Source organism: Equus asinus, chromosome 1 (assembly GCF_041296235.1).
Source record: "Equus asinus isolate D_3611 breed Donkey chromosome 1, EquAss-T2T_v2, whole genome shotgun sequence".
Taxonomy (NCBI): Eukaryota; Metazoa; Chordata; class Mammalia; order Perissodactyla; family Equidae; genus Equus; species Equus asinus.
Window position 1 is genome coordinate 189,564,455 of NC_091790.1, and position 27,367 is coordinate 189,591,821.

The 27,367-nt window shown below is 39.9% G+C and overlaps 1 protein-coding gene across 1 annotated transcript in view; it reads left to right on the plus strand.

Moving 5' to 3' along the window:
• The first annotated feature begins 11,265 nt into the window (after nucleotides 1–11,265).
• Nucleotides 11,266–27,367, plus strand: part of NUP205 (nucleoporin 205) — an 82,324-nt gene continuing 66,222 nt past the window's right edge. Inside the window, exons 1-6 of the mRNA XM_014839353.3 lie at nucleotides 11,266–11,404; nucleotides 19,538–19,680; nucleotides 20,942–21,113; nucleotides 22,976–23,120; nucleotides 24,005–24,164; nucleotides 24,595–24,823. Coding sequence (XP_014694839.1) covers nucleotides 11,377–11,404; nucleotides 19,538–19,680; nucleotides 20,942–21,113; nucleotides 22,976–23,120; nucleotides 24,005–24,164; nucleotides 24,595–24,823 — 877 coding nt within the window. The 5' untranslated portion in view covers nucleotides 11,266–11,376. The remainder of the gene's footprint in view (nucleotides 11,405–19,537; nucleotides 19,681–20,941; nucleotides 21,114–22,975; nucleotides 23,121–24,004; nucleotides 24,165–24,594; nucleotides 24,824–27,367) is intronic.

Here is a 27,367-nt window from a genome sequence, read left to right on the forward strand (position 1 = left end):
CAGGTGAAATGAGTCTAGCTGAGGACTCTGCAATTAGAGTCATGATTCAAAATGCTCAGGAGCTAGTAGGCCCACAGTAGCCCCTGCAAGTGAGGTTTCACCCTGGAGAATCTCTGCTTGCTGCTGATTTAAGCTTCTGACCTGAACAGCAAACAGACAAATGCTTCTCAGAGCTCCTTTAGTCACCCACCCATGAGCAGGTGAGGAGTGGGGACAATGCTGAGATGAATTAGAGGTCAAGAGAGCCAAGATGGCCTGTTGTGGGGAGCGACCCTCTAGGGAGGGCCAGATTCAGGTGTTGTCATTCTAACCTCTGTTTGGCCCTGAGTAGAAATGTTGTCCTGCGTAATTGAAAGTAATACTGCCTCCCACTTCTACATTCAGGTCGTGGACTGGTCCTGGTTGTTGAAAGGATTGTTGTGCTTTTTCCCAGTCCCATGTCTCTCAGATAGGATTATTCCTACTTAAAGAACTCAAAACACTACAAAAAGGGGAGCAAACATTTTGTTAAATTGTGCCCAATAAAAGAATCAGTAACAAGATAATAAAATATCCTAGAATTGGGGAATGAGGAAAAGGTTATCATTGGAGATTCACAGATTCATTTATTCAACTGTTTATTGAACCAGGTACTTAAGCTAGTTGCTGAAGGTAAACTGTGAGAGGAAGATGGTCTCTGCTCTCATACTCTTTAGTGAGAGAGTTAGCCATTAAACAATTAATTTGCCAAATAATTCATCTGAGAGTGAAACTAATAATGATTATAAACAATAAACTAAAATAGTGATTACACTATTTGTGTGAAATGGTCATTTGCAAGAAATCCTATCTTAGTCCGTTCAGGCTGGTATAACAAAATATCGTAGACTGGGTGGCTTATAAACAGCCAAGATTTATTTCTCACAGTTCTGGAGGCTGGAAGTCCAAGATCAGGGTGCCAACATGGTCAGGTGAGGGCCCTCTTCTGGGTTGCACACTTATCATGGTGGAAGGGGTGAGCTAGCTGTCTGGAGCCTCTTTTATAAGGGCATTAATCTCATTTGTGAGGGCTGTGTCCATGAGACCCAATCACCTCCCCGAGGGCCCCACCTCCTAATGCTATCACGGTGGGGATTAGGATTTCAATATATGAATTTCGGGAGGACACAAACATTCAGACCACAGCAAATCCTAAGAGACAGAGTACCAATGTGTTATAGAAACTTTGAAGACCAAGTCCAATCCAGAGACAGGAGTGCATTCCAATCTCATCAAGAGGCTGCTGATTGAATTAATTCTGGAAAAAATGAAAAACAAAACAAAACAAAAATTTGCTAACAGACAGAGCCTTCTGTCTTCTTGGGAAAAGGGGAGAAAAAGACCTAGATTTGTAACTGCCACTATCCTGTGGAGAGAGAGCCTGGACCAGCCTATCCAAAGATTTCAGCTGGCTTAGTAGTATCTCTGGGTAAACACTAGAATTCTCTTTTGCCATTTACTCTCCTTATAAAACAGAATTAGTGAGCATCAGTCCCTCTATGATTGAAAAGAAACTGCTAAAAGTGAATTTTTAAAGCTCATTTGGTCATGATGTATTATCCTTCCTATATATTGCTGAGTTTGTTTGGCTATTTTTAGTAGTTGTTCCTATTAAGGATTTTGGCATCTATGTTCATGAATAATATTGGTCTGTAGTGTTCTTTTCTGTAATGTCTTTGACTTTATCAGGTTAATAATGGCCTCATAAAATTAACTGGGAAGTGTTTACTCTTCCATTTTCTGAAGGAGTTTTTGTAGGATTGGTATCATTTCTTAAGCATTTGTTCACATTCAGCAAGTAAGGCACTGAGGCCTTGAGTTTTTTTGTAGACTAGTTCATTACAAATTCAATTTCATAACAGATATAAAGCTATTTGGGTTTTCTATTTTGGAAACGTTTGTCTTTTAGGGAAATTGACCATTTTATCTAAGTTGTCTAATGTATTGGCATGAAGCTGTTCATAATATTCCTTTACTATCTTTTTTTAAATTTTTTAAATCAGTATGGTTTTATTTATTTATTTTTTCTCTCTTTTGTTTTGTTTTTGAGGAAGATTAGCCCTGAGCTAACTGCTGCCAGTACTCCTCTTTTTGCTGAGGAAAACTGGCCCTGAGCTAACATCCATGCCCATCTTCCTCTACTTTATATGTGGGACCCCTACCACAGTGTGGGGTGCCAAGTGGTGCCATCTCCGCACCCGGGATCTGAACCGGCGAACCCCGGGCTGCCGAGAAGCGGAACATGCGCACTTAACCACTGTGCCACTGGGCTGGCCCCTACTATCTTTTAAATATCTGTAGTATCTGAAGTGATGTTTCCTCTTTCTTTCTGAAATTGGAATTTGTGTCATTCTCCCTTTTTTTCTTAATCAATCAAGCTAAAGATTTATCAATTTTATTCTTTTCAAAGAACAGTTGGTTTCATTGACTTTCTCTTTATCTTTCTTTTCCATTTTCTAGTTGATTGATTTCCATTTGTTTATTGTTTTCTTCTTCCACATACATTTAGTTTGCTTTGCTTTTCCAAGATGGTTAACTTTCATTCAGTTTGAAAGGTTTTTTAATTTTCCTTGTGATTTTTTTCTTGGACTCTTCTCAATTGTTTTTTTCTCTCTCAATCCTACTCTGCCTGTGTACCAACTTTTTTCTCCTGTACATTCATTCATTCAACAAATATTTATTATCACCTACTATGGGGTATTAGGTACTGTTCTAGGTACTTGAGAGATATAAGTGAATAGAATAAATATCCCCGCCTACACAGAGCACACGTTCTATTGTGGGTTACAGTTTTATGATTTGGCCTGTATTTATTCCTATTGAAGGGTTTCCTTCCTTTTGAAGTCTTGACATACTATTTCTTCCTATATCTCCATTATGACTTTACAGTACTTATTTGCAACTATGAAATATCAGTGACTTTTACATTTAAAAAAAACTTAATACTTCATATTTATACCTTAACAGTTGATTCAAACCACCTGTCTACACGTATTTCCTAAACTTATAATCATCTTTTGAGAGAGATGGTGTGTATGGGGAGATGTATTCTCGTCTGTCTTGTTTACGCTTTGTTCTGTCTGAAGGCAGGAGGATGGACTGGATTTTCATAAGCATCTTTTAGCTTTAGGATTCAGTCATCACAAAGGTTTCCTAACATTGCCAACCAAAAAATTACTGAAGTTATCTCTCTGACTGCTGGGATTATGGCGATTTTAATTTTCTCTTTTGCACTTTCACTGTTTAAAAAATGAACAAAGGAAGGAGCCCTTCCAGTGACCTAAAGTCTTGAACATAATTAACACCTTTTCCTGGTCTCTTGCAGAGTGATCCTAGTTTTTAAAATAATGCTTTTTTTTTTTTTTGAGGAAGATTAGCCCTGAGCTAACATCTGCTGCCAATCCTTCTCTTTTTGCTGAGGAAGACTGGCCCTGAGCTAATATCTGCGCCCATTTTCTTCTACTTTATATGTGGGACACCTACCACAGCATGGCTTGCCAAGCAGTGCCATGTCCACACCCGGGATCCGAACTGGCGAACCCCAGGCTGCCAAAGTGGAACATGTGAACTTAACCACTGCACCACCGGGCCAGCCCTAAAATAATGCATTTTAAAACAAACAAATAAATATAAAATGAAACAAAAAATGAATACTCGATAACGGATTAATATCCAGAATATATAAAGAACTCCTACACATCAACAAAAAACCCCCCAACAATTGGATTTAAAAATGAGTAAAAACCTGAATAGACATTTCTCCAAAGAAGATACAAATGGCCAATAGGCACATAAAAAGATGCTCAACATCATAATCATGAAGGAAATGCAAGTCAAACCCACAATGAGATACCACTTCATACCCTGTTAGAATGGCTATTTAAAAAAAGAAGAAAATAACAAATGTTGGCCCAGATTTGGAGAAATTGGAACCCTTGTACACTGTTGGGGAGAATGCAAAATGGTGGAGCTGCTGTGGAACAGTATGGTGATTTTTCAAAAAATTAAACACAGAATTGCTATATGAGCCAGCAATTCCACTTCTGTATATATTCCTAGAATAAATGAACATACGGACTCAAAGAGATATTTGTACACCCATGTTCATAGCAGCGTTGTTCACCATAGTCGAAATGTAGAAGCAACCCAGGTGTCCATTGGTAGATGAATGGATAAATAAAATGTGGTATATACATACAATGGGCTACTACTCAGCCTTAAAAAGGAAGGAAATCGTGACATATCCTACAACATGGATAAACCTTGGCATTATGATAAGTGAAAAATAAGCCAGTCACAAAAGGACAAATATTGTATGATTCCACATATCTGAGGTACCTAGAGTAGTCAAATTCATAGAATCAGAAAGTAGAATGGGGTTTCCCAGGGACGGGAGGAGGGGAGAATAAGGAGATGTTTAATGGGTACAGAGTTCAGTTGGGGAAGATGAAAAAGTTCTGGAGATGGATGGTGGTTATGCTTGTAGAACAGTGTGAATGTACTTCATGCCACAGAACCATACACTAAAAAATGGCTAATTTTATGTTATGTATATTTTATCACAATAAACAAAAATGAGTACCCCGTCTTGCTGCAGGTACTATGCAGAGGCAATTTTAGAAAACAAGAAGCCACCATATTTCAATGCCAGATAGTACATTTTCTTTTCTTAAATTAAATTTAAAAAATGATTGCTTTGCTTTGGGGTCGTCACACTTATGGCTAGTGATTGAAATCTTAAAATCACAGTAAATTCAGCTCTGAGTTCCTGCAGCTACATCAATTTCCTATCTAATTTTAAAAGCATTTAAATTAGTCTTATTACTGCTCATGTGCTTATTCAATGTGCAATTTAAAATGTATAGGGTTGTGTAACATGGTTGAGTTAACTCTGTCATGGGAGCCTCATTAATAGAATTCATTGACGCTATATTATTTTTAGTACTGCCTTAAGACATCTTTATCAGACACTCTTATTCAATGATTCCTTTTTCCTTTATTTAATCCCCATACTTTACCTTCATTGTTCTTTAGTTTGATTATCCTATTACTACAGCAGAATATCTTCTAAGTGCTTTATGTTAAATTCATAGGCTATTCCACTGCATCTTCGCAGCAATCCTATCTATTTTAATAGATGAGAAAACTCAGGCTCAGAGAGGTTGAATAACTTGCTAACAGTCACACAGTAAGTCACTGGCAAAATAGAAATTAGATTTAGAGCAACCTGTATCAAAAGTCTTGCCTCAACTCCACCAGCGTGCTTTACTTTACATTGTTTATCAGTCTTTTCCTGAAATCTCAATTCTTCCGTGATGTGGGAAGAGAAGATATAAAATGCACATCCCTGAAGAATGGCCCTAAGCTAAATAGAAGCTTAAAGAAATGATACATGGAACAGCTTCATGTTAATCTGGACTCTTTCTTTCCTTTCTTTCTTTTGCATTTGTTTGCATTTGGGAATATTTCCTATTGTTCTTTGTTTCTGAGTTTACATCGTGTCCTGAACAGTGCAGTAGTTTATTTCAATTAATGCTTTCTTGTTCCTCGTACATAGTTTCACTCTGAGTGCTCTTCTGATAGGATGAATGCTCTGCTCTTTCATCACACGCAGGCAGAATTCTGCTTTCCTCAGTAACTCGCCCCTCTCCTTCAAACACTCCCTGCCCAAGGCTGGAGCCAAGTGTTCGTGCTAATTCTCAGAGTACAATCCAGAATCTTTTTGACCAGATCAATTGACTTTGCCACCAGTACTTCCACACTACTCTACTCCTACCCGTTTTCCTGTTGTGTCATGTACCATTGTGGCAGACACTGTCTGTCATGGCCAAAGTTTCCGTACCTATAGGAAACCCTCTCAAGGGGTTCAACCAGCTAATTCCATAGCTGGAGGCCTGGTGTTTTTCATAAAATGAAGTATGGAGTACCCTATCCCCTTTAGGTCTGGATTGGTGGTCCATGCATCAGGAAAGGACGTACCCAGCCTTCTTAGCCTGGAGTTTTCAGGCACTTGCAAGAGAGGCGGTGGTTTATGAAGCCATCTTCAAGGAGCCCACAACATAGTCTGGCAATGGGTGGAAGACAGCAGCTTGACCTTTCCTCACCCTTATTCATTCAACAAACATTCATTGGATACCTCTGCTCTTCTATGTGGAGCTTTCAGTCCAGAAGGACAGACAGACAGACAAAGTGGTAGAAAATTCTAACGCATTATAGGAGCACACAGGAGGGCACAAAATCCCACCTTAGGTAAGAGTGGTGTAGGGGAAGGTGATTCCTGAGAGGAGTAACCAGATGAAGGGGCTAAAGATATTCTAGAAAGGGAAGAGAGTGCAACAAAGAGTCAGAGGGAAGGAAGATGTGACACAGTAGCCAGAGGGAATACCCCATGAAGAAGGGGGCTGCTCTGGTAAAGGGTCTTGTGGAGCTGGAGGGTCTAAGAATGTGTATCTAAGTTGCTGCAGTAGTTACTAAAGAAGAATATAGGTGTGAGATTAAATTTAAGAGGCCTGAAGGAGCCACATCATGAGGAGCCTTGTAAGCCATTCTAAGAAGTATGGACTTCCCCTCAGGGCAGTGACAAGAACTTGAAGGGTTTTCAGGAGAGGACTAAGTGATCCCTCTGGTTACAGTGCAGAGGATGAACTGGAAATGAGTGAGACTGGAGACATGAAGACCAGTTAGGAGGCTGTTGGAATAATCCGACTATGAAGGGGAGATCTTCCATTGGACCCACTTGCTGCATTGTGGTTGTGGGTCTCTGGGGGAAAATCCAGAGCAAATTTGTTTACTACTCCACCAGAGAGTACCAGTATTCCAAGGCCAGTGGTTCTGCAACTGCAAACCCACAGCTGGCCACTGACAGGGGTCAACACATCATGGCGAACCTGTTATGCCTGGGGTCCTCCACTGGGCAGGATGTGGAAAATCACAGAACGTGACACTCATCTAAATTCTAAGCCTTGTCCAGGGGAGTTGTTGCAAGTCTGTAAATCCAAAACCTGGCACATCATCAATTTTTCACTGATCCGTTCCCCCACTCCCTGGCTCCATACACTTTCATGACCATGTAAATTCCTGTCATCTGTCCATTTGAGTGCCAATTTCTTTTTTTTTAAGATTTTTTTTTTATTTTTCCTTTTTCTTACCAAAGTTCCCTGGTACATAGTTGTATGTTTTTAGTTGTGGGTCCTTCTAGTTGTGGCACGTGGGATGCCGCCTCAGCGTGGCCTGATGAGCGGTGCCATGTCCTCGCCCAGGATCCGAACCAGTGAAACCCTGGGCTGCTGAAGCAGAGCACACACACAACCAATCGGCCATGGGGCCGACCCCTCAAGTGCCACTTTCTTCATGTAATTTTCATTTTCTAGGCTCCAAATAAGAATTAACTGTCCTTAGAACTTTGTGTAGACAGTTAAAAATTAATTGGGACAATGAAGAAAGTTACAAATAATAGATCAACTAGACTAGGGCACAGTCCTACCCCTTACCCCAGATAAATCACACAGTGTTTCATTGCTGGGTGCTTCCACATTTGCAGTGCACTGAACAACTTGGCTGAACTTGTCCTAAGTAATCAACTATACCTCCATTTAACACTTACTTTGACTTAGAAATAGTTTATTTTTATTTAACAAATATTCATATAGCACTGTGTGTCAGCCACACTCTAAGAACTTTACAAATAAGCCTCTTAACAACTCTATGATGTAGGTACTAATATCATTCTCCCCATTTAGAAAGGAGAAAACTGGGCCACTGAGGAGGATTTCACAGCTAATAAGTGACAGAACCGAGGAAACCTGGCTCTAGGGTCTGTGCTCTTCACCACAGTTATACGTGACCTCTCTCTCTTCCAGTAGATCATGGAAGCACCAAGCACTGCCAATTGTTTTTTTCTGAATTGTAACTGCAAGCCCGAGATGTGGCAGGAGCAGGGAATACAAGTATAAAAGACACAGCTGTTGCTCTACAGGAGTAGACCAGTTGTGTTTTGGACATAAACCCACAAAACTATGGCTAAAAACAAGAGCCACAATTCTGTCATCTGGGCCAGACTCACCCATTTGCAGACTGGAGGATCAGAGATGGCCTTACTCACGTCTGGCATCTCAGCTGGGGGAGCTGAACAGCTGGAGTCTGGTTAGGCTTCTGCCGTGGTCTCTCGTCCTCAAGAAGGCTAGCCCGAGTTTCCTTACCTGGTGTCTAAAGGCAGCAAAAGAGCAAGAGAGGATGCAGCGAGGCCAAATCCTAGGCTTGGAACTCACTCAGTGTCACTTCTGCTGCATTTTTTTGGCCCAAGCAAGTCATAAGGTCCACCCAGATTCAGGGTGGCAGATGGTTATCCAATGGCTTGAATTCAGGGACGTGTGATTCCTTCGGGGCTTTTTAATGACAATCTACCACAAAGAAGCTAACAGTTTTAGTGGGGAGACAATGTCACAGAACACAGGGCTATAATAGAGATGGGTTACAGTGTGATAGGGATGTGGGGAAAGAAACCCCTAAATCGGTTGAGGGGAGTCAAGGATAGCATCATGGAGGCAGCATTAACACAGGCCGTGAGACTTGGAAGACAGGTCATGTTTGGGAGGTTAACTTCGTGGGTGGCCCACAGAGGGATGGGGAAAGGAAGGAAGGGCATTCCAGGCAGGTAGAGCAGCAGGTGCAAAGGCATCAATATGTGGTACAAGAAAGCATGTTGTGGGGCCGGCTTAGTGGCATTGTGGTTAAGTTCACATGCTCTGTTCCGGTGGTCTGGGGTTTGCAGGTTTGGATCCCAGGCGAGGGCCTACAGACCACTTGTCAAGCCATGCTGTGGCGGCATCCCATGTACAAAATAGAGGAAGGTAGGCACAGATGTTAGCTCAGAGACAATCTTCCTTAAGCAAGAAAAGAGGAAGATTGGTAACAGATCTTAGCTCAGGGCTGATCTTCCTCCCCCCCAAAACGAAAGCATGCTGTACTTGGAGAATAATAAATAGTTCAGAATAGTAAAGGGCGCCTGAGCAAGAGTGAGGGTAAGGAGGTTGAAGAAGGAGGCCGAACCAGATCAGGAAGTGGCATGCGTGCCTTCCTAAGAAGTCTTCAAATAGTACCTTTAGGGAATAGGTCAGTGAGAAATTTTGATCAGGGCCAGCATATGATCTGATTTGTGTATTTGAAAATCACTTTGAGAGTCCCTGAAAGGGGGCTGAGATGGAAATCAGGAAGACTGGTGAGAAGCCGATGGCAACATATCAAGTATAAGAAGATGAGACCTGAGAGAACAATGACATAGGGAGGAAAGAAGAGAAAAATGGTTCCAGAAATATTTATGAGGTAGAATGAATAGGATTTGGCAATTGAAGGAGGAATATAGAATGACTCCCAGGTTTCTGACTTTGGCAACTGAGTGGATACAGGTGGCAGAGTTTTAAGAGGAAAATGCTCATTTAAGTTTTGTATTACTTGATTGATTTTGAGATGCCTGTGTGACAATCTATAGAGATGGGGGGTAGACAAGTTGGATATACAAATCTAAAGCCCAGGAGAGAGGACCACACTGGAGATACAAATATAGAATCCATCAGCAAACAGGTGGTAGTAAGAAGCCATAGATTTCCCAGAAGCGAACAGAGTAAAAAGAACAGAGGCTGGGAATGACTGACAGGGAGAAGCTACATTTAGCGATGAGAAGAGGAAGAAAAGTCCAGGTAGGAAACTTAAAAAGAAGAACTAGAAAGACTGGAGGAAAACCAGGAGGGGTGGTGCCCCACAAGTCAAGGGAAAGAAGAATTTCGAAGAAATTCAGAAAAATGCTTATCAGATTTGACAATTGATCACTGGTAACCATACTGAGAATAGTTTTATAGGAGTTATGATGCCAATATCCTGATTGCTATGGATTGAGGAAACCTGTGAGAGAATGCTTGTAAGTGTGATGATGGGTGAGGGGAGTTGCAGGAAGTCAAAGAGTTCCTTCATAGAAAGCGAAGTGATCTATGGAGAGGGAAATGTGTGGGCTTAAAGAGTGTGTGTGGGAAAGGCTTGTAATAGTGCTGAGAAAGAAAATCTTCTTTGAATGCCACTTCCTGCCAAGTTTCTGCTCAATATTCTTCTCACTTTCATGCCAAACTTGGGGAAAAATAATTCTCTCTTCCCTTTCACTCCTTAAAAACACTTTCATTGTACTCTGGCATTTGTCTCTACATAACAATGACTTTCAAAAAAAATCAGTGACTTTTGTGTTTCACCTGATGTACATTGTGTCACTCAATATTTTTTGTTCAAAAGAAGGAATATGCCTGATTTTCTTAAAAACGTACCCTGGGATTTTGTCTACATTTTTTAATTCTGATGTCCAAAAATGAAATGGGAATATAAGCTGGCTCTATTTCCTCCTAACCTCAGTGGAATGTTGGAGTTGATAAAGTGAGACTGTAAGGCACATTGACCACCTCTGAGATAAGTAGCTATAATTATATATTATACATATATAATTATATAGCTATAATAGCTATAATCTTCCTAATAGGATTGTTTCAGGGATTAAATGAGATAACGTAAAATTCTTAATAAATACCTGACATATAATAGTAAATGGTAATGACTCCTTATGTTTTAGTATGAAATTTAGCAAACCCAAATTTAGCGAGTGAAAAAAGTAGATCCAGCTATTTGGGCGGTACTTAGGTAGAAAAATATTTGGTGTTTATTTATAATTCTGGAAATTGCTTCAAAATAATCTCCCATGTTGGAGGTGGGGGACAGGAATTATTCTAATTTTGCATACATTTGGAAATTTCATAATAAAAAGTTATGATTTGTTTCACTCTATGTAACTATGTTGACGCAAAACACTTGGTATATTTAAATGTTATGAAAACTTAGTTTGTAACCCATCAAATGACTGAGGTGCAGACATCTTTTACCCCACTCCACTCCCCAAAGTAAAGGAGTAATGCAAGGAAGATTTAACTTGAAATGGAGATAATGATTTGAATTTACGGCTTTTATAATATCATAAATGGGCATCATTTCAATAACTAGTCTCAAAATATCTTTTCCACCTAACCAACTTCAGTCATCGTTAGAAAGAAACTACAAGTCCCAGGATGCACTGCACAATTAACGTCAAATCGAGGACCTCGCGTCTCCCAACTGGTTGTCCTCGCCTTATTAGAATGGGAATAATCCCGGAGAAAATTGACGTCTGTGACCCACAGCAGATTTTCGAGGCTTTGTACGGCGGAGTCGGCCGAGCGTGCCGTTCGCAGGGGCCAGCATGCTACCTTTCTGTTCAGGCGTCGCCTCGGGCAGCCTCATCATTTTCTGGGCCTCTGTGAGGCGGGAGGACTCCGTTAGTGCGCCTTCAAGATGGCGACGCTGTTGGCGGTAAATTCGGGTAAGTGCGGCCAGGGCAAAAGGGAAACTGGGACCCAGCGACGATCTTCAGTGAGAGACCCGGGCTGTCAGGTTGCTCGGAGTCCAGGCCCCCACTTGTGTTTGATGCCTGCTTTTCCTTAGCTCTGGGCCTAGACTCTGCCCCTCCCCAGTTTGAATGGCGCGCGTCGGCGCTGCGGCTCTAGCCCTCGAGTTGGGTTTGAGGGTCCGGGCAAGGCAGCTTGGTCTACCGGAACCCAGCCTGCAGTCTCTTGCAGCCCAGGGCTGAGCCTGGTCCCTCCCACCCCCCCCCCACCCCCCCCCCCCATATTCCGTGGGGTGTCTGTGGCCTAGATTTCGCCTGGGCATGCAAGGTTCCGGCAATGAGTCCGGAGGACCCCAGGTATTTTCAGTCACGAGTGCAGGCTGAAAACTCGCACCTCAAAGTAGGGCACCGGGGCCCCTCGTGGAGGTTAGAGGGTCCTGCAGGAGGCGAGGATTATGAAGCCCGCAGTCTGGAAGGTGGCCGGGAAGGAGGTGCCATGGGTACAGCAGATGACTCCGAGCTCTGCGGGTGTGGCCCATCCCTGGATGCTCATGGAGCTTCGGAGCAGTAGATCTTCGCGGCGGGGTAGAATCTAGAAGGTAGTAAAGGAACTTGGAAGATTTGGGGTGGATCCTTTTCGGGTTCTCAATCTGAGTCGGTACTGCCCCCCAGGGGCGTTTGAAGAGTTGGGTGCGTTTTGATTGTCACAATTCCTGCGTTCGGCTGCTGGCGCCTAGTGGGCGGAGCAAGGATGCGGAAAGCCCTGCATGGGGCGGAGCGATCCTGAAAGCGAATAATTTCCAGCTCAGAATGTCACTGCCTGGATTGAGACGCATATAGCTTCATGGGCCAATTAAGAGTATATCTATATGGTAAATACTTGTAGAGAATGTCATTCAAGAGGAGTCTTTCCCCGGGCCGGGCCCTTGGCTGAGTGGTTGAGTTCCCGCGCTCCGCTTCAGCGGCCTGCGGGCCAGTTCGGATCCTGGGCACCGACATGGCACCGCTCGTCAGCCCACGCTGAGGCGGCATCCCACGTGCCACAACTTGAGGGACCCACAACTAAGATACACTACTATGTACTGAGGGGATTTGAGGAGGAAAAGCAGAAAAAAAAAAAAAATTGGCAACAGTTGTTAGCTAAGGCGCCAATCTTTAATAAAAAAAAAAAGAGGAGTCTTTCCCGGACTCCTTTTCTTTCTGTCTCTAATTATACAGTCTCTTTTTTTTTTTGGTTTTGGCTTGTTATACTTTCCACAGGACTGATATTCATGAAAAGTTATCTAAATCTGAGTTTTGCAAATCAAACCATTTTAGAAACACTACGATAAATTCTCTTATAATAATGCATTATGTTTATTGAATACCTGCTGTGTGCCAGGCATTGGACTAAGTGTTTTACTTCCATTATCTCATTTAATCTCCTTTATACACCTATGAGGTGGCTGCTATTAAATACCTCATTTTTCAGATTTGGAAATAGAAACTTAGGGTAGGTAAGTAAGTTCCCCAAGGTTATACAGCTAATGATTCTAAGCCAGTCTTAGGTGCTTAAACTACTACATGCTACTACTTAAGCACAACGTAATTCATTTTATTACATCAAATTTTCATATATCTGAATGTTAGTAATGAAGTTACTTCCTTAATATTGCTGTCCTGCCCTCCCACTCAGAAGGAAACTTAAAAGCGAGGGTTACATGTTTTGTTTTGTTTTTTTCTGGGAGAAGATTTGCCCTGAGCTAACATCCATTGCCAACCCTCCTCGTTTTTTTTTGCATGAGGAAGATTAGCCCTGAGCTAACATCCCTGCCAATTCTCCTCTATTATTTTTTGTATATGGGACAAGCGCGGCTGGTGAGTGGAGTAGGTCTGTGCCCGGGACCCGAACCCATGAACCTGGGCTGTGGAAGCTGAGTGAGCAGAGCCTTAACCACCCTGCCACTGGCCCAGGCCCAGGGTTGCATGTTGTAAGTGTGGTTATATACATTTCTTTAGTACATACTCATCCCAGTTACCATCATTCAACATAAATCATTGAAGGGAAAAGGAAAAGGAGTTGCCAGCAGCTGCAAGGGTATACATTGTATAATAAGGCCTTGTGGCAAGAGTGTTTAATTGGTAACATAGAAAGGAAACGTTTTTAAAAGCTAAGAGTCAGGAGAATTTTTTTTTTTTTAAATTAAACATTTTAGGGAAGCAGCCCAAGTGTCTGTACAAGGATGAATGGATAAACAAAATGTAGTATTGTACATACAATGGAATCTTATTCAGCCTTAAAAAGGAAATACTGTCACATGCTACAAGACAGATGAACCTTGAGGACATTCTGCTACGTGAAGTAAGCCTGTGGCAAAAAGACGAACACTGTGTGATTCCACTTATAGGAGGTATAGAAAGTTGTCAAACTCATAACCAGAATGCTGGTTGCCAGGGGCTGCAGGGAGTTAGAATTGTCGTCTAATGGGTACAGAGTTTCACTTTTGCTAGATGAAAAAGTTCTGGAGATCTGTTGTACAACAATGTGAATGCACTTGACACTGCTGAACTACACTCTTAAAAATGCTTAAGATGGCAGATTCTATCTTATGTGTTTTTTACCACAATTCAAAAAAATTAAACGTCTTAGAGTTGTAGAATGGGGCAGAAATAGAAGTTGCAGAGTTCTAAGGCCTGCGCTTGAGTTTCAGCTGGGTGACTTACTAGTAACGTGACCTGTCTCATCCCGGCTGAGTAGACATACAGGCTTGTTAGTAAGCCACCATTAACACTACTTGACAGTCCCTCTGTGGCACTCTGGTCACTATTGTCCTGTTCACATCACTGACTATTTCATACCTTTTCCACGCTCCTCAAATCTTTATCCTCCAACTGACCCCTCAGTCTCCTAGTCACAGAGAAAATAGATGCAAATGGACATGAGCTCTCTTTTCACCTTCAGATCTAGAAACTATATCTGTCCCTTTTGAATCACTTTCCCTGTGGCTTCCTATCTAAGGTAAATCCCACCCTTTATGCCCTTCTCCCTATAACCCCTTCTCTCTCGTATATTCACATCTCTTTCTTGCTGCTTTTCTTCTGCTAACCTCCCCTCTTTATCTTCATCTCATGTCTCACTCTGTCCTCTTGCTCCTCTTCACAAACTGTTCAAAAGATTCATCAGCATACACTGAATCCATTTCCATTCCTCCACTTCCTCCACCCACTCTAGTCTCTTCGCATCCTCCTAAACAGCTTTCAGTAAGGTTAACATGCTCTTCTATTTCACGAAGTCCAGCAGACATTTTTTAATTTTTATCTAGCTTGATCTTTTAGGATAAAGACCCAAATCGTTAACAAGGGCTAGGAAGCCCCGCTTGGTGTTGCAGTCTCCTCCCTTGCCAAACCCTTTTCTGTACTCTAGCTCTCTTAGCCTTCTTCTCTGTTCTTTGAGAATGCACTGTTCCCTCTTGCTGTGGGAACCCATGTGCTATCCTCTCTTCCTGGAATGCCTGTCCTTACCTCCCACCCCTCAGTTAAGTCTCACTTTATCCTTCAGATTTCAGCCTAATCATCACTTCCGGGAAGGGAATCCTTCCCTTCTCTTATGTCCTTGGCTAGGTCAGATTCCTCTAATATGTGATCTCTTGCCTTGGGTACCTTCTCCTTCATAGCACTTACCAAATTGGATTTTATGCTAATGTATAACTGTGTGATCCGTGTGTTTCCTCACTACACTATAAGCTTACCAGCACCTAGTACATGATGCATGAGTCAATAAATGTGATTTGCTGGAGGTGTCCCTAAACATTAAGGAAAATAAATGTATTTCTCAAATATACAGAATACTGTTGTTAAAAATACATCTTTAGTAATTTGGAAAAATTTTTAGCCTCCTTTCATTTGTAATCAAAGACAGACTGACAATAAATCTTTGTTGCAGTTACCTTCTGTGATGTGTTGATGTTAATGAGAGACTAAGGAGGCCAGCATACGTGGGTTTTTTGTGGAGATTTTTGACTTGTTATTGGATGCCTCCCATAAAGGAGGGAAAATAAAGTTTTTCTCTAAAACTCCCTGAGCTTGTTATGCTAAGTATGTATAGTACAAAGAAATGTATTTGTTCTTCAGAGGTTCTATTGTATATTGTGTTACTTTTAAAGATTTTATTTTTCTTTTTTCTCCCCAAAGTCCCCTGGTACATAGTTGTATATTTTTAGTTGTGGGTCCTTCTAGTTGTGGTATGTGGGACGCCGCCTCAGCATGGCTTGATGAGTGGTGCCATGTCGGCGCCCAGGATCCGAACTGGCTAAACCCTGAGCAGAGCGCGTGAATGTAACCACTCGGCCACAGGGCCAGCCTCGGTGTTACTTTTAAAGGCAGAGAATTGACTTCTGTCAGCTTTTTGTTAGATTTTTGAAATACCTGTGGTAAGGCAAGTTTCATATTTGCCTAGGAGTCATTTTTGATATCTTTCCATTATACCCTGTGCAAATAAATTACCAATTCTGACCCTTCTCTACTGACAGGCCTTTCCTTTCTATTTGGCTGCCTTATCCTACTTACATTTCACCACCTCATGAGTGGCTTACCTACCTACCATCCTTGGTTCCTGACACTTCCTGTTCTAGTTAGTCCATGAACCACACCATTGTCCCACAATACCAATTGTGTTTTGTCATCTACTACTTGAAATTTTTCCACTTACTAATAGGAAAAATTCCATCTTGGACTGGAATCCAAGGCTCAAACCTGCTCTATCCTTTGCAGTTAGAGAAGGCCAACAAAATAATCTCTAGGGAAGTCAGCTAGTCAGCATCCAACTAGCACCTCACGGGTGGGCACCAGGATCCAGGGTTGGGTCCTCATTTTGACAGATTTGAACTCTGATATTTGTTAGTGTAGCCAGAGGAGATTACATCCCAGTAATTGATTTTTCTCCAAACTCAGGATCTAAGACAGATATATAACCAGTAAGCCAATTTATTGATCTTTTTTTTTTTGAGGAAGATTAGCCCTAAGCTAACATCTGCCGCCAATCCTCCTCTTTTTGCTGAGGAAGACTGGCCCTGAGCTAACATCCATGCCCATCTTCCTCTACTTTATACGCGGGACGCCTGCCACAGCATGGCTTGCCAAGTGGCGCCATGTCCGCACCTGGGATCCCAACCAGCGAACCCCAGGCTGCCGAAGCGGAACATGTGCACTTAACCACTGAGCCACCAGGCCGGCCCCCAATTTATTGATCTTTAATAGGAAGTATATCTGCATGGGTAATCTTATTGGTTAGTCAGCACATTCTTTACTCTAGAAGCTTATATGACAAACTGTATTTTTTTTTTCTGCTTTATCTCCCCAAACCCCCCCACAGTTGTATATCTTAGTTGCAAGTCCTTCTAGTTGTGGGATGTGGGACGCCACCTCAATGTGGCCTGACAAGCGGTGCCATGTCCGCGCCCAGGATCCGAACCCTGGGCTGCCGCAGCAGAGCGCGGGAACTTAACCACTTGGCCGCGGAGGCGGCCCCCTATTGGTGTTTTTTTTTTTTTTTAAAGATTGGTGCCTGAGCTAACAACTGTTGCCAATCTTTTTTTTTTTTTTTCTTCGCTGCTTTATCTTCCCCAAATCCCCCCTGGTACATGGTTGTATATTCTTAGTTGCAGGTCCTTCTAGCTGTGGGATGTGGGATGCTGCCTCAATATGGCCGGATGAGTGGCGCCATGTCCGCGCCCAGGATCCGAACTGGCGAAACCCTGGGCTGCCACAGCAGAGCGCGCGAACTTAACCACTCGGCTAGGGGGCCGGCCCCAAACTGTATTTTTTAATCAGAGGATTGGCAAGTATGGGACCAAAGCAGGGGAAGCAAAGCAGGGAGCTGGACGATCTCTTTCTCTGTAAGGTCTAGACGTGCTGATTCCCATTCCTCCATATCCCCACGCCAAAGACCTAACACATCGCTTCCTGCCCTGCCCTTTAGATTAGGTTAGGTTCTTCCTTTTATTTGTTCTCGCACCCTGCACTTCTCCATCATACCTTATATTATACTGGTAATTGTTTTTGAAGTCTGCATTCAATGTCTGTCTCTTTTGTCAATCTGTAAGTTCCATGAGGCCTGGGATCCTGTCTGTCTTGCTCAGTCTGTAGTCCCTGGTACATAGAAGGCCCTTAGTAAATATTTGTCAGATGAATTAATGATCTAGCTTGACTGGTTTAGTCTGTCCCCTCCCTGCATATCCCCCATAAAAAATTTTTTTTGCAGTACATTGCTTTCTTCTGACAACATTGTTCGTAAGATTGTAATGCATTTCATTAGGTTACAGCTCTCTTTCCTGTCATTCTTACTGTCCTGGTAGCTTTATTTGGATTTGTATTTCCTCAGATAGTAGTTAACCATTTACAACCACCCTTTAAAGTGTAGGCTATAGTTAGTTCCAAGTTTCTGTTTAATAACTGGTTGGTTTTGACTTGTTTCCTTTTCATAGTCTTTATAAACACATATGAGTACCATGTCTGATTGTTTGCAAACAGAAATCTTGGGCTTCAGGGTAGTGTTTTTCAAACAGTGGGTCTAAAATAAACTCAATGGGTCCCCCATCAATAAAAGGAAACAGAAGACAAAATATCAGAGTGCATTTTTCTAATAAATGAATATTCATTAGTATTTCATATTAAACTTTTGTTTCACTTTTGCATGTATGTGTGCACTGGGTAGATATGGAATGTTTCTTACCATGAGTTATAGTCAAAAAGGTTCGAAAGCCACCGCTCTGACCTCTGTAATCTCAGTGCTGCTCTTTGAATTCTCTGTCTTTCAGACCTATCTTTGAGCCTTTGCTCACACTTTCCCTTGGTTGTTCGTTGGATTTTCTTCGTCTTTCAGATTGCTACCCAAGTACAGCCATCCCTTAGAAATCCTTGACCATCATTTTACTCTCTTGAAATTCTTATATCTTTTGTGGCAACAATCATATTCCTTTTTTGTGTTGTCATTGAAATATTTCATTTATGTATACTTTGTCTCCCAAACCTGATTGTAAGTTTTTAAAGACCAGGATTGTTTCTCTTTTCCCTTATGGTATTTTACTGTTCATTAATGGAGCTTAAATATTTTTAGAGAAGTGAATTTGGATGAGTTTAGATGAATTTGCCTAAATATGTCTAGATGTAATCTTAATTTCTTCACTTACCAGAATGTTTACCAGATATGTCTGAAATACCTAAATCATCTTCTCAGACGTTTTCCCTTTCCAAATATTATGTATGGAGGCACTAATGCTTAGTGACTAGGGCGCATTCTGATGCTGCTGCCTCAGTTCACAACCTATTTATCCAGTGTGACTGTGGTGAGTTTCTTGACCTCTCTGCTTCATTTTCCTATCTATAAAATGGAGGAAGACATACTGCTGACCTCATAGTGTTTGAAATGAAATAACACGTGTAAAGACCTCAGTAGCACATAGCACAACTCAGTATTCCTTATTATTATTACCTTTACAAGTCAAAATGGGATCCTTTTCATATGAATTTACAGAAGTATTCCTTATGTCTATGCTGTTTTGTAATAGCTAGTGTCCCAGCCAAAATAAAATACTTATTTTTCAGCTACTAAGTTTTACATGAAATCTGATTCCCCCCCCCCCCTGCTTTTTTACCCTTGCTTTTCATTTGCATTCTAGGGAGGAACAGAAAGGCACTTATATTTGAGTGCCTACAATATGCCAGGCACTGTATTGTGCGTTTTATCTAGTTTATCTCATTTGATCCATTTAACCCTGTGAGGCAGATGATGTGACTATTTTATACATAAGGAAATTGAAATTTAAAAAGGTTATTTCCGTGTCTTATAGCTAATAAAGGGGCAAAATATCAGGTTCAGCTGATGTTCCAATTTAAAGTCAGGATTTACTTTATGTTGTATTAAGTTAGATAAAATGATGTTTATATTGTTGCTTGAGAATTCTAGTAAGTACACTTTTAATGTTTGGTTTGTATGTATGTTTGCTTTGTATGTACAACTTTGTACATTTAAAAGTAGTTGTGAGCATGCGTAAAATGTATAGACAGTAACCTTATATTATTTTCCAAATATATGTTTTATTTGATACTAGTTTAACTTATTTTTTCTTTAAGCTGCTAGTCTCTGGGGTCCTTACAAAGACATCTGGCAAACAGTGGGCAATGCTCTTTGGAGAAGACAACCTGAAGCTGTCCATCTTCTTGATATGATTTTGAAGAAACACAAACCTGACTTCATCTCATTGTTCAAAAACCCAGTAGGAAATTTTCTTTTTTGCTTCTTGGCTTTGCTTTCTTTTTTAAAGATTGAAGGAGCAAGTAAATTCTTAATGTATGTAAATGAAGTATGTTAGTTGTCCTAGTTCATTGATTCAAGTTTTTTCTAAAAATGTGGTTTTTCCTAGGAGCAGTTATTATCTTCTTTTTGTTCTCCATGGAGGTTACTATTATATTTATCTTTAGCTAGGAGATATCTTAATAATATTTGAATATGATTTAGAAAGTTCAGTATATTCCAGAAAAATGAGCTCCTTGAAATTTCTGACCTACAGTTAATACATCTAAACTCAGTAAGATTGATTATTTTATTAATTTCCAGGTACATTTCAACATTTTAACTCTTCATAGTGTCATGCAAGTTGTGTTAGCTGAAATAATTAATTCTTGCATATCATTAATCACTACATCTTGAGATCCTTTTTAACCAGGAATAGAGTTCTTTAGTGAATGGGATTCATATTTGGAAACACCTTTCCTTGCTAATTGACAATTTTATTTTTTAGACTAAGAAGACCATCTAAGAATTATTTATGGGTTCATCTTACCAGAAATGGCCTTTTGCTTTTTTAGCTTTTGTTTGTATCGTTAGTAGAAAGAGCCCTAGCCCGGGAGCCAGTTGAGCTGAGTTCCAGTCTTGGCTCTACCACTAGAGTTGTATGCCCACAGGCAAGTCACCTGACTTAGCTGGGCATCAGTTTTCCCATCTGTTAACAGAGGAGTTTGATTAAATGACCTTTGTGGCCTTTTTCAAAGTGTAAATTTTTAAGATCTTATGATCCATCAAGTAATTCTATTCTCTGGAAATAAGACTACATTTTCAATAATATATTAATAAACTATCATTATTAGCCCTACTCGTTAATTCAACAATTCATATATCTATTTATTTCCTACTTAAAGCCCTTATTGTTTTTATTTATTAAATATATAATTGGAAAAGTTCCTTAGGAACTTGAAAAGTAGTATGCTATTTTGTGTGCTTTCTCAAAATTTTGTAGTTCAGAGTTTAGGAGAAGCAGTTATTGAGAAGGTGGTAATAGTATAGAAAGTTGAATGTAATACAAAATGTTACCTCATAAAGGTCTAATTATAGATTATCTGACAAGAAATACTTCTTTTGTTGTGTTAACCGGGCTGCCTTATCATGAATAAACTTCTTTAGGTAACAATTTAATAGACCTTGTTTCCAATGTACCGTTTTCATTACATGATCTTATTTATTTTTTTTAATCATGGTAGCCAAAAAATGTTCAACAACATGAGAAGGTTCAGAAAGCCAGTACAGAAGGAGTCGCCATCCAGGGTCAGCAGGGGACCCGGCTTCTTCCCGAACAGCTCATTAAAGAGGCCTTTATCCTCAGTGACCTTTTTGATATTGGAGAATTGGCAGCTGTTGAGCTTCTCCTCGCCGGTAGGTTGACATTTAACTGAACCTATGGTAAGGTAGTGCAGAATTATAAAATTGTTCACTCGCACTTTAAAATATTACATCATTTAGATTGCAAAATGGTTTTTAAGTACGTAGTTTATTTTAAAAAACATATTCAAAATATTTCCTTTTGTTTATCTTTGAGTTTAGGAAGGCTTTAGTGATTGGAGTTGTTAAAGGTAATTTAACTGTTTTAAGATAGGCTTTTACATGGTAATTTACTAGCAAAGAATAACTGGCTGCATCTCAGAAGTTTTATCGCACAAAGCTTTAATTGCCATATAATGAATAAGAAGGTATAGTCACTACTTTTTTGGAGTTTCTTTCTCATGGGGGTGATTCAGACAATGAATATGTCTAAAAAAAGATAATTTCAATAATACTGAATTCTAGGAAGAAAAGAACACAAAGCAGTGGGATATAGAGGGTAGGAACTGATGCGGGGCAACTCTAAATAGGACACTTAGAGAAGGCCTCTCTGGGTTTGGGACATTTAACCTGAGACCTGCATGATGACACAGAGCCAGAGTTGTTGGCGAAGAGTGTTCCAGGCAGAGCAGACAGCGAGTGCTTGAGGTGAGCACAAAGTCATGCTAAAGGGTAAAAGACCACTGAGCTTGGAGCATCAGGAGTGAGGGTGAGAGTGAAGGAACATGAAGATAGAGCAGGAATCAGATCATACTCCATCTTGCAGACCATGAAAAGTATTTGGACTTTATTCTAATTGCAATGGGAAGTTGTTGGCCTGGGCTTTAAGCTGAAGAGTTACAGAATCTGGAATAAGTTTGAAATTATTTCTCTGGCTGCTATATAGAGAAAAGATTGAAATTTCCATAAAATAAATAATTCATTTTAATTATAATAGAGCCATGTGGAGAAGTCATGTGGGCCTTTTAGTTGAAAGAAAGTCTAATATGTCTAAAGATACCTCGTGGCTGCCAAAGTCCTTTTTAACCTAAGGCTACATAAAAAGTGTGATTTTGAGAACGAGTAAGGTAGTTTTCCCGTTCTATGATGGAGACGTTAACTGGACATGCTTGAGTTTTGAGTTTAACTCAGAACTTTCATTTAGCAAACATTTGTTTCGTGTGTGCCGTGGGCCAGGCTCTGTGTTAAAACTTCAGGGATATAAAGATGATTAAAACTTCAGCTAGTGTAAAGGAGCTCAGGGTCTAGTAATTGAGAAAGACATGGAAACAAATAATTATGACACCATTAGCTGCATCAATGCAAGTTTGTTGCAAGATTTAGTGAGGGTACAGAGGGAAGTGGATTAAATTGACCTCATGTTGTAGAGAGTTTTCATGAAGATCATGAGGCTTAAGGCAGGTGTTAAAAAATGAGTACATAGGCATATGTCAAGTGCAATAGGTGTGCACTCAGGAGGACAAAGGGCGTCCAGAAGGAGAAATCACTGGTATAGAGGTGTGAGGCAGTGAGATGAATTTGGGTGACAGAAGGGTGTGAAGTGCAGGAGTGATTGGGCTAAGGGAAGAAAGAAGCCATGGGAAATGACACTGAACTGTAGGCGAGTTACTTTACAAAAGACAAAGTGGAACTTATTCAAAGGAGAGCAGTTAAAAGGGCAAGTGAAATTGAAACATAAGAAAAGCTTATCTCATTTCCAGAGAAGACTCTAGGGAAAGGAACTTCCAAATATTTGAAAGATTTCATGTGAAAGAGACTAAAACAGTAGATGGATGTTTGAAGTAGAGGACCTTCAGGGCCCTGTAAACCCTGAGATTCTGTGATTTCTTTGAATTGAACATTGGTATACTGATTTTTGTCTCTTCCTAAACACATATGAGTTTATTTACTAATTATTTCTTAACTTTCTTCTCTAGGAGAGCACCAACAGCCGCATTTTCCTGGCCTCACTAGAGGATTAGTAGCTGTTCTTTTATACTGGGATGGAAAACGATGCATTGCAAATTCCCTGAAAGCCTTGATACAGTCTAGACGAGGAAAGACATGGACCCTTGAACTCAGGTGTGGTGCTTCTTAGGATTTCAGGGTTAATTAGAAATTACTTGAAGAGTTATAATTTTAGAAAAACAAAAATTTCTCATTGACGTGTACAATTTTAAGTAAAGTATGTAACATAAATTGAGTAATAAATACTCCCTTATTCTGCCAAGAATGACACAGTAGTTTAAACTTGCTTTATTTTTTTACAAATATAAAATAACTCAAGTTATGATTAGAAGCTTATTGAGACCCAATGATCTAGAAAGAATGAAAAGAGCTAGGTTATAATTCATCCTCGTTGTTTCCAGTAATGCAACATTGTTGTCAAAAGAGCAGCAGGGGCTGGCCTGGTGGTATAGGGGTTAGGTTTGCACTCTCCGCTTCAGCTGCCTGGGGTTTGTGGATTCGGATCCTGGGTGTGGGCCTACATGCCGCTCATTAAGTTCTGCTGTGGTGGCATCCCACGTACAAAATAGAGGAAGATTGGCACAGATGTTAGCCCAGGGCCAATCTTCCTCACCAAAAAAAAATAAATAAAAATAAAAAGAGGGGCCAGCTCCGTGGCCAAGTGGTTAAGTTCGTGCGTTCCACTGCGGTGGCCCAGGCTTCGGATCCTGGGCGCAGACATGGCACCGCTCATCAGGCCACATTGAGGCGGCCTCCCACATCCCACAACTAGAAGGATCTGCAACTAAGACATACAACTATGTACAGAGGGGGTTTGGGGAGATAAAGCAGAAAAAAATAAAAAAAGAATGGCAACAGTTGTTAGCCCAGGTGCCAATCTTTAACAAAAAATAAATAAATAAAAAAAGTAAAAAGAGCATTTGCTGTGTCCATATAACGAGGACGTATAAACATTACTGTTCATTATAACTTTGTTTATTGATTTCTTTTCATTACAGTCCAGAGCTAGTTTCCATGACAACACGCTTTACAGATGAGCTGATGGAGCAAGGATTGACTTACAAAGTCCTTACTCTGGTGTCACAGATTGATGTGAACAATGAGTTTGAAAAACTGCAGCGCGAGAGAGGCTTGGGCAGTGAAAAACATCGCAAAGAGGCAAGAGTTTAACGAGATCACCTCATGGTTGTCTGTGTCTCGGAGGCAGAAAAGTCATGATAATTAGAACATTCTTCTAATGCAGGCATACAAAAATTAGTAATGCGTGTTAAAGTGTGTAGGCAGCTGTGTCCATGAAATTGACTTGCAGTTGTTTCAGCTTCTTTCTAGTTACTTATGTGCCATTCTAGCTCTTTTTCTGGAATGAACTCCTCAAGGAATTGATTATCCCATAAAGGAGCTTGGAACTTAAGAATGAGGAATTAACATTAGGGTTTGTTCAGAATTCCAGAGCTGTGAGTTTAGGGTCACTCGTGGATTCAGATACATTTGTTTAGTTAGCCTTTGTAAAAGACAGTTTACATTGTGGAGTAAGACCAGGCTTCACTGTAATTTATTTATCCTGATAATCATATATTTTTATTTCTAGGTTTCTGATCTCATCAAGGAGTGCAGGCAGTCTCTAGCAGAAAGCCTTTTTGCCTGGGCTTGCCAGTCACCTTTAGGCAAAGATGACACTCTTCTCCTTATTGGACATTTGGAAAGAGTGACAGTTGAGGCTAATGGCTCATTGGACTCAGTGAATCTGGCTCTTCTTATGGCACTTCTCTACTGCTTTGATACCAGTTTTATAGAACAAAGCACAGAGGAACGTGATGGTATTGGATTTTATACCTATTAATGCGTTTATTTTAAAAAATCAGATTTAAAATTGTGGAGATAACATTTAAGAAGGGTAATATTTTAACTACTAAAATAAAAAAATTGTATATTCTTTTGTGTGCAATTCATCGATATTTGAATTTTTAGGTATAAGAGCATGTTTTAAAAATAATTGCAAGCTGTTAGGCGTTTCTTTTGTCATTGTGGGTTTTGGAATGGGCAAGGGCTAAAGGATATGTGATATGTTTTCATGAGTTATGCATGCCGAATTTACCTAATTGTTTGTTCTTTACTATTTATTTACATTTTAAACCTTTCATGAAAACATTCTGAGGGAGGATAATCATAATTCTTAGTAATATATTATTTTTTACTTTTATTTTCTGTGAAGTAGGTAAAATTTCTCTTGGTAGCCTTATAAACAATTACTACCTAGAACTGAGGATCTCAAAAATGATTCCCAGAAAGGAAGTATTTATTTTAATTTTTAAAAATTATTTAATATTTAATCATTTATTTAATAATCCCTTTTAATTATTCCAACAGCTATCCCCTGTCCACTTTTGACTGTATCAGCTAGGTCTTCTCTCATTAGGTATGTGAGAAGAGTGACATTTTCCACTCATCTTTGGTGACCATCCTTAGCCATTAGGAAAGGCTTATTTAAAACACAACTACTCCTTACCACCAATCAGGTTGTCACACAGTACGTTGTATGTCACATAATAAGTGCCACCTGTTCTCAGATAGGGATGCTGCCAGTTAATGCATTGGTCAGATTTCCCGTATTGAATCAAATGAACATAGCATTAGGTAGAGGTAAGCTGTGTTAATGAAAGTTTAGAAGCTGGAACTTGGAAAAGCTGAGTGGAATGCCTGGAAAGTTTCATAGGTTTACTAAGATGTGTGGTTTTTGGTATTAGGTTGTAATTGTGTCATTTTAGGGTACTTGTATTGATTAGCTCATTTAAATTATAATTTCTTAATGGTCATTCTATGTATCTTTGATTAACAAATGGGAAAAGTGAATTATTAATTAATGTGCAGTAGTAGACAGAAGCTTTCAAAATACAGGAAATTAAATAAAGAATGTATTATTCCTGGTTAAAGTTTGGGAACCACTGAAGTAGTTATTCACAAGATGACATCAAAAGGAAGTATACGAAGTAGCAAAGTAAAATAAATGAAACTTTAGGGGGTCACTGGTGTTTCCAGTTATTTTAGTATTTATGCCAAATCCTGTGCTTGTTTGAGGTACCATAGTATAATTGAACTGTAAATTGGAAATTCTTTGTTATTTGGCTATTTTATTTATGTTATAATCAGAGTAGATAAATTATTTGCAATTTGCATCCTTTGTTTTGGTCAGCGTTTTTTTGGATGTTTTAAATTCAGGCTATTTACCTAGTAAAATTGTCTTTTTTGATCTTTAAATAACATTGATTTATATTTTAGAATTTATACACAAAAAATGAGTGGCTTTTATAGCTTAAAAAAATTTTTTTTAATTAAGATTATGATAGTTTATAACCTTGTGAAATTTCAGTTGTGCATTATTGTTAGTCATGTTGTAGGTACACCACTTCACCCTTTGTGCCCACCCCCCCCTTCCCCTGGTAACCACTAATCTGTTCTCTTTGTCTATATGTTAACTTCCACCTATGAGTGGAGTCATACAGAGTTCGTTTTTCTCTATCTGGCTTATTTCACTTAACATAATACCCTCAAGGTCCATCCATGTTGTGAATGGGACAATTTTTTCCTTTTTTTATGGCTGAGTAGTATTCCATTGTGTGTGTGTGTGTGTGTGTGTGTGTGTGTGTGTGTGTGTGTGTGTCTTCTTTATCCAATCATCAGTTGCTGGGCACTTAGGTTGCTTCCATGTCTTGGCTATTGTAAATAATGCTGCGATGAACATAAGGGTGCATGGGACTTTTGGAATTGCTGATTTCAGGTTCTTAGGATAGATACCCAGTAGTGCCATGGCTGGGTCATAAGGTATTTCTATTTTTAACTTTTTGAGAAATCTCCATACTGTTTTCCATAGTGGCTGCACCAGTTTGCATTCCCACCAACAATGTATGAGGGTTCCTTTTTCTCCACAACCTCTCCAACATTTCTCACTTTTTGTTTTGGTTATTTTTGCCATTCTAACAAGTGTAAGGTGATATTTTACTGTAGTTTTGATTTGCATTTCCCTGATGATTAGTGAGATGAGCATCTTTTCATGTGTCTATTGGCCATCCTTATATCTTCTTTGGAGAAATGTCTGTTCATGTCCCCTACCCATTTTTTTCACCTGGTTGTTTGATTTTTTGTTGTTGAGCTGCTTGAGTTCTTTATATATTATGGAGATTAACCCTTTGTCAGATAAATAACTTGTGAATATTTTTTCCCAATTACTGGGCTGTTTTTTTTGTTTCAATCCTGTTTTCCCTTGCCTTGAAGAAGCTCTTTAATCTGATGAAGTCCCATTTGTTTATTCTTTCTATTGTTTCCCTCATCTGAGGAGTTATGGTGTCTGAAAAGATTCTTTTGAA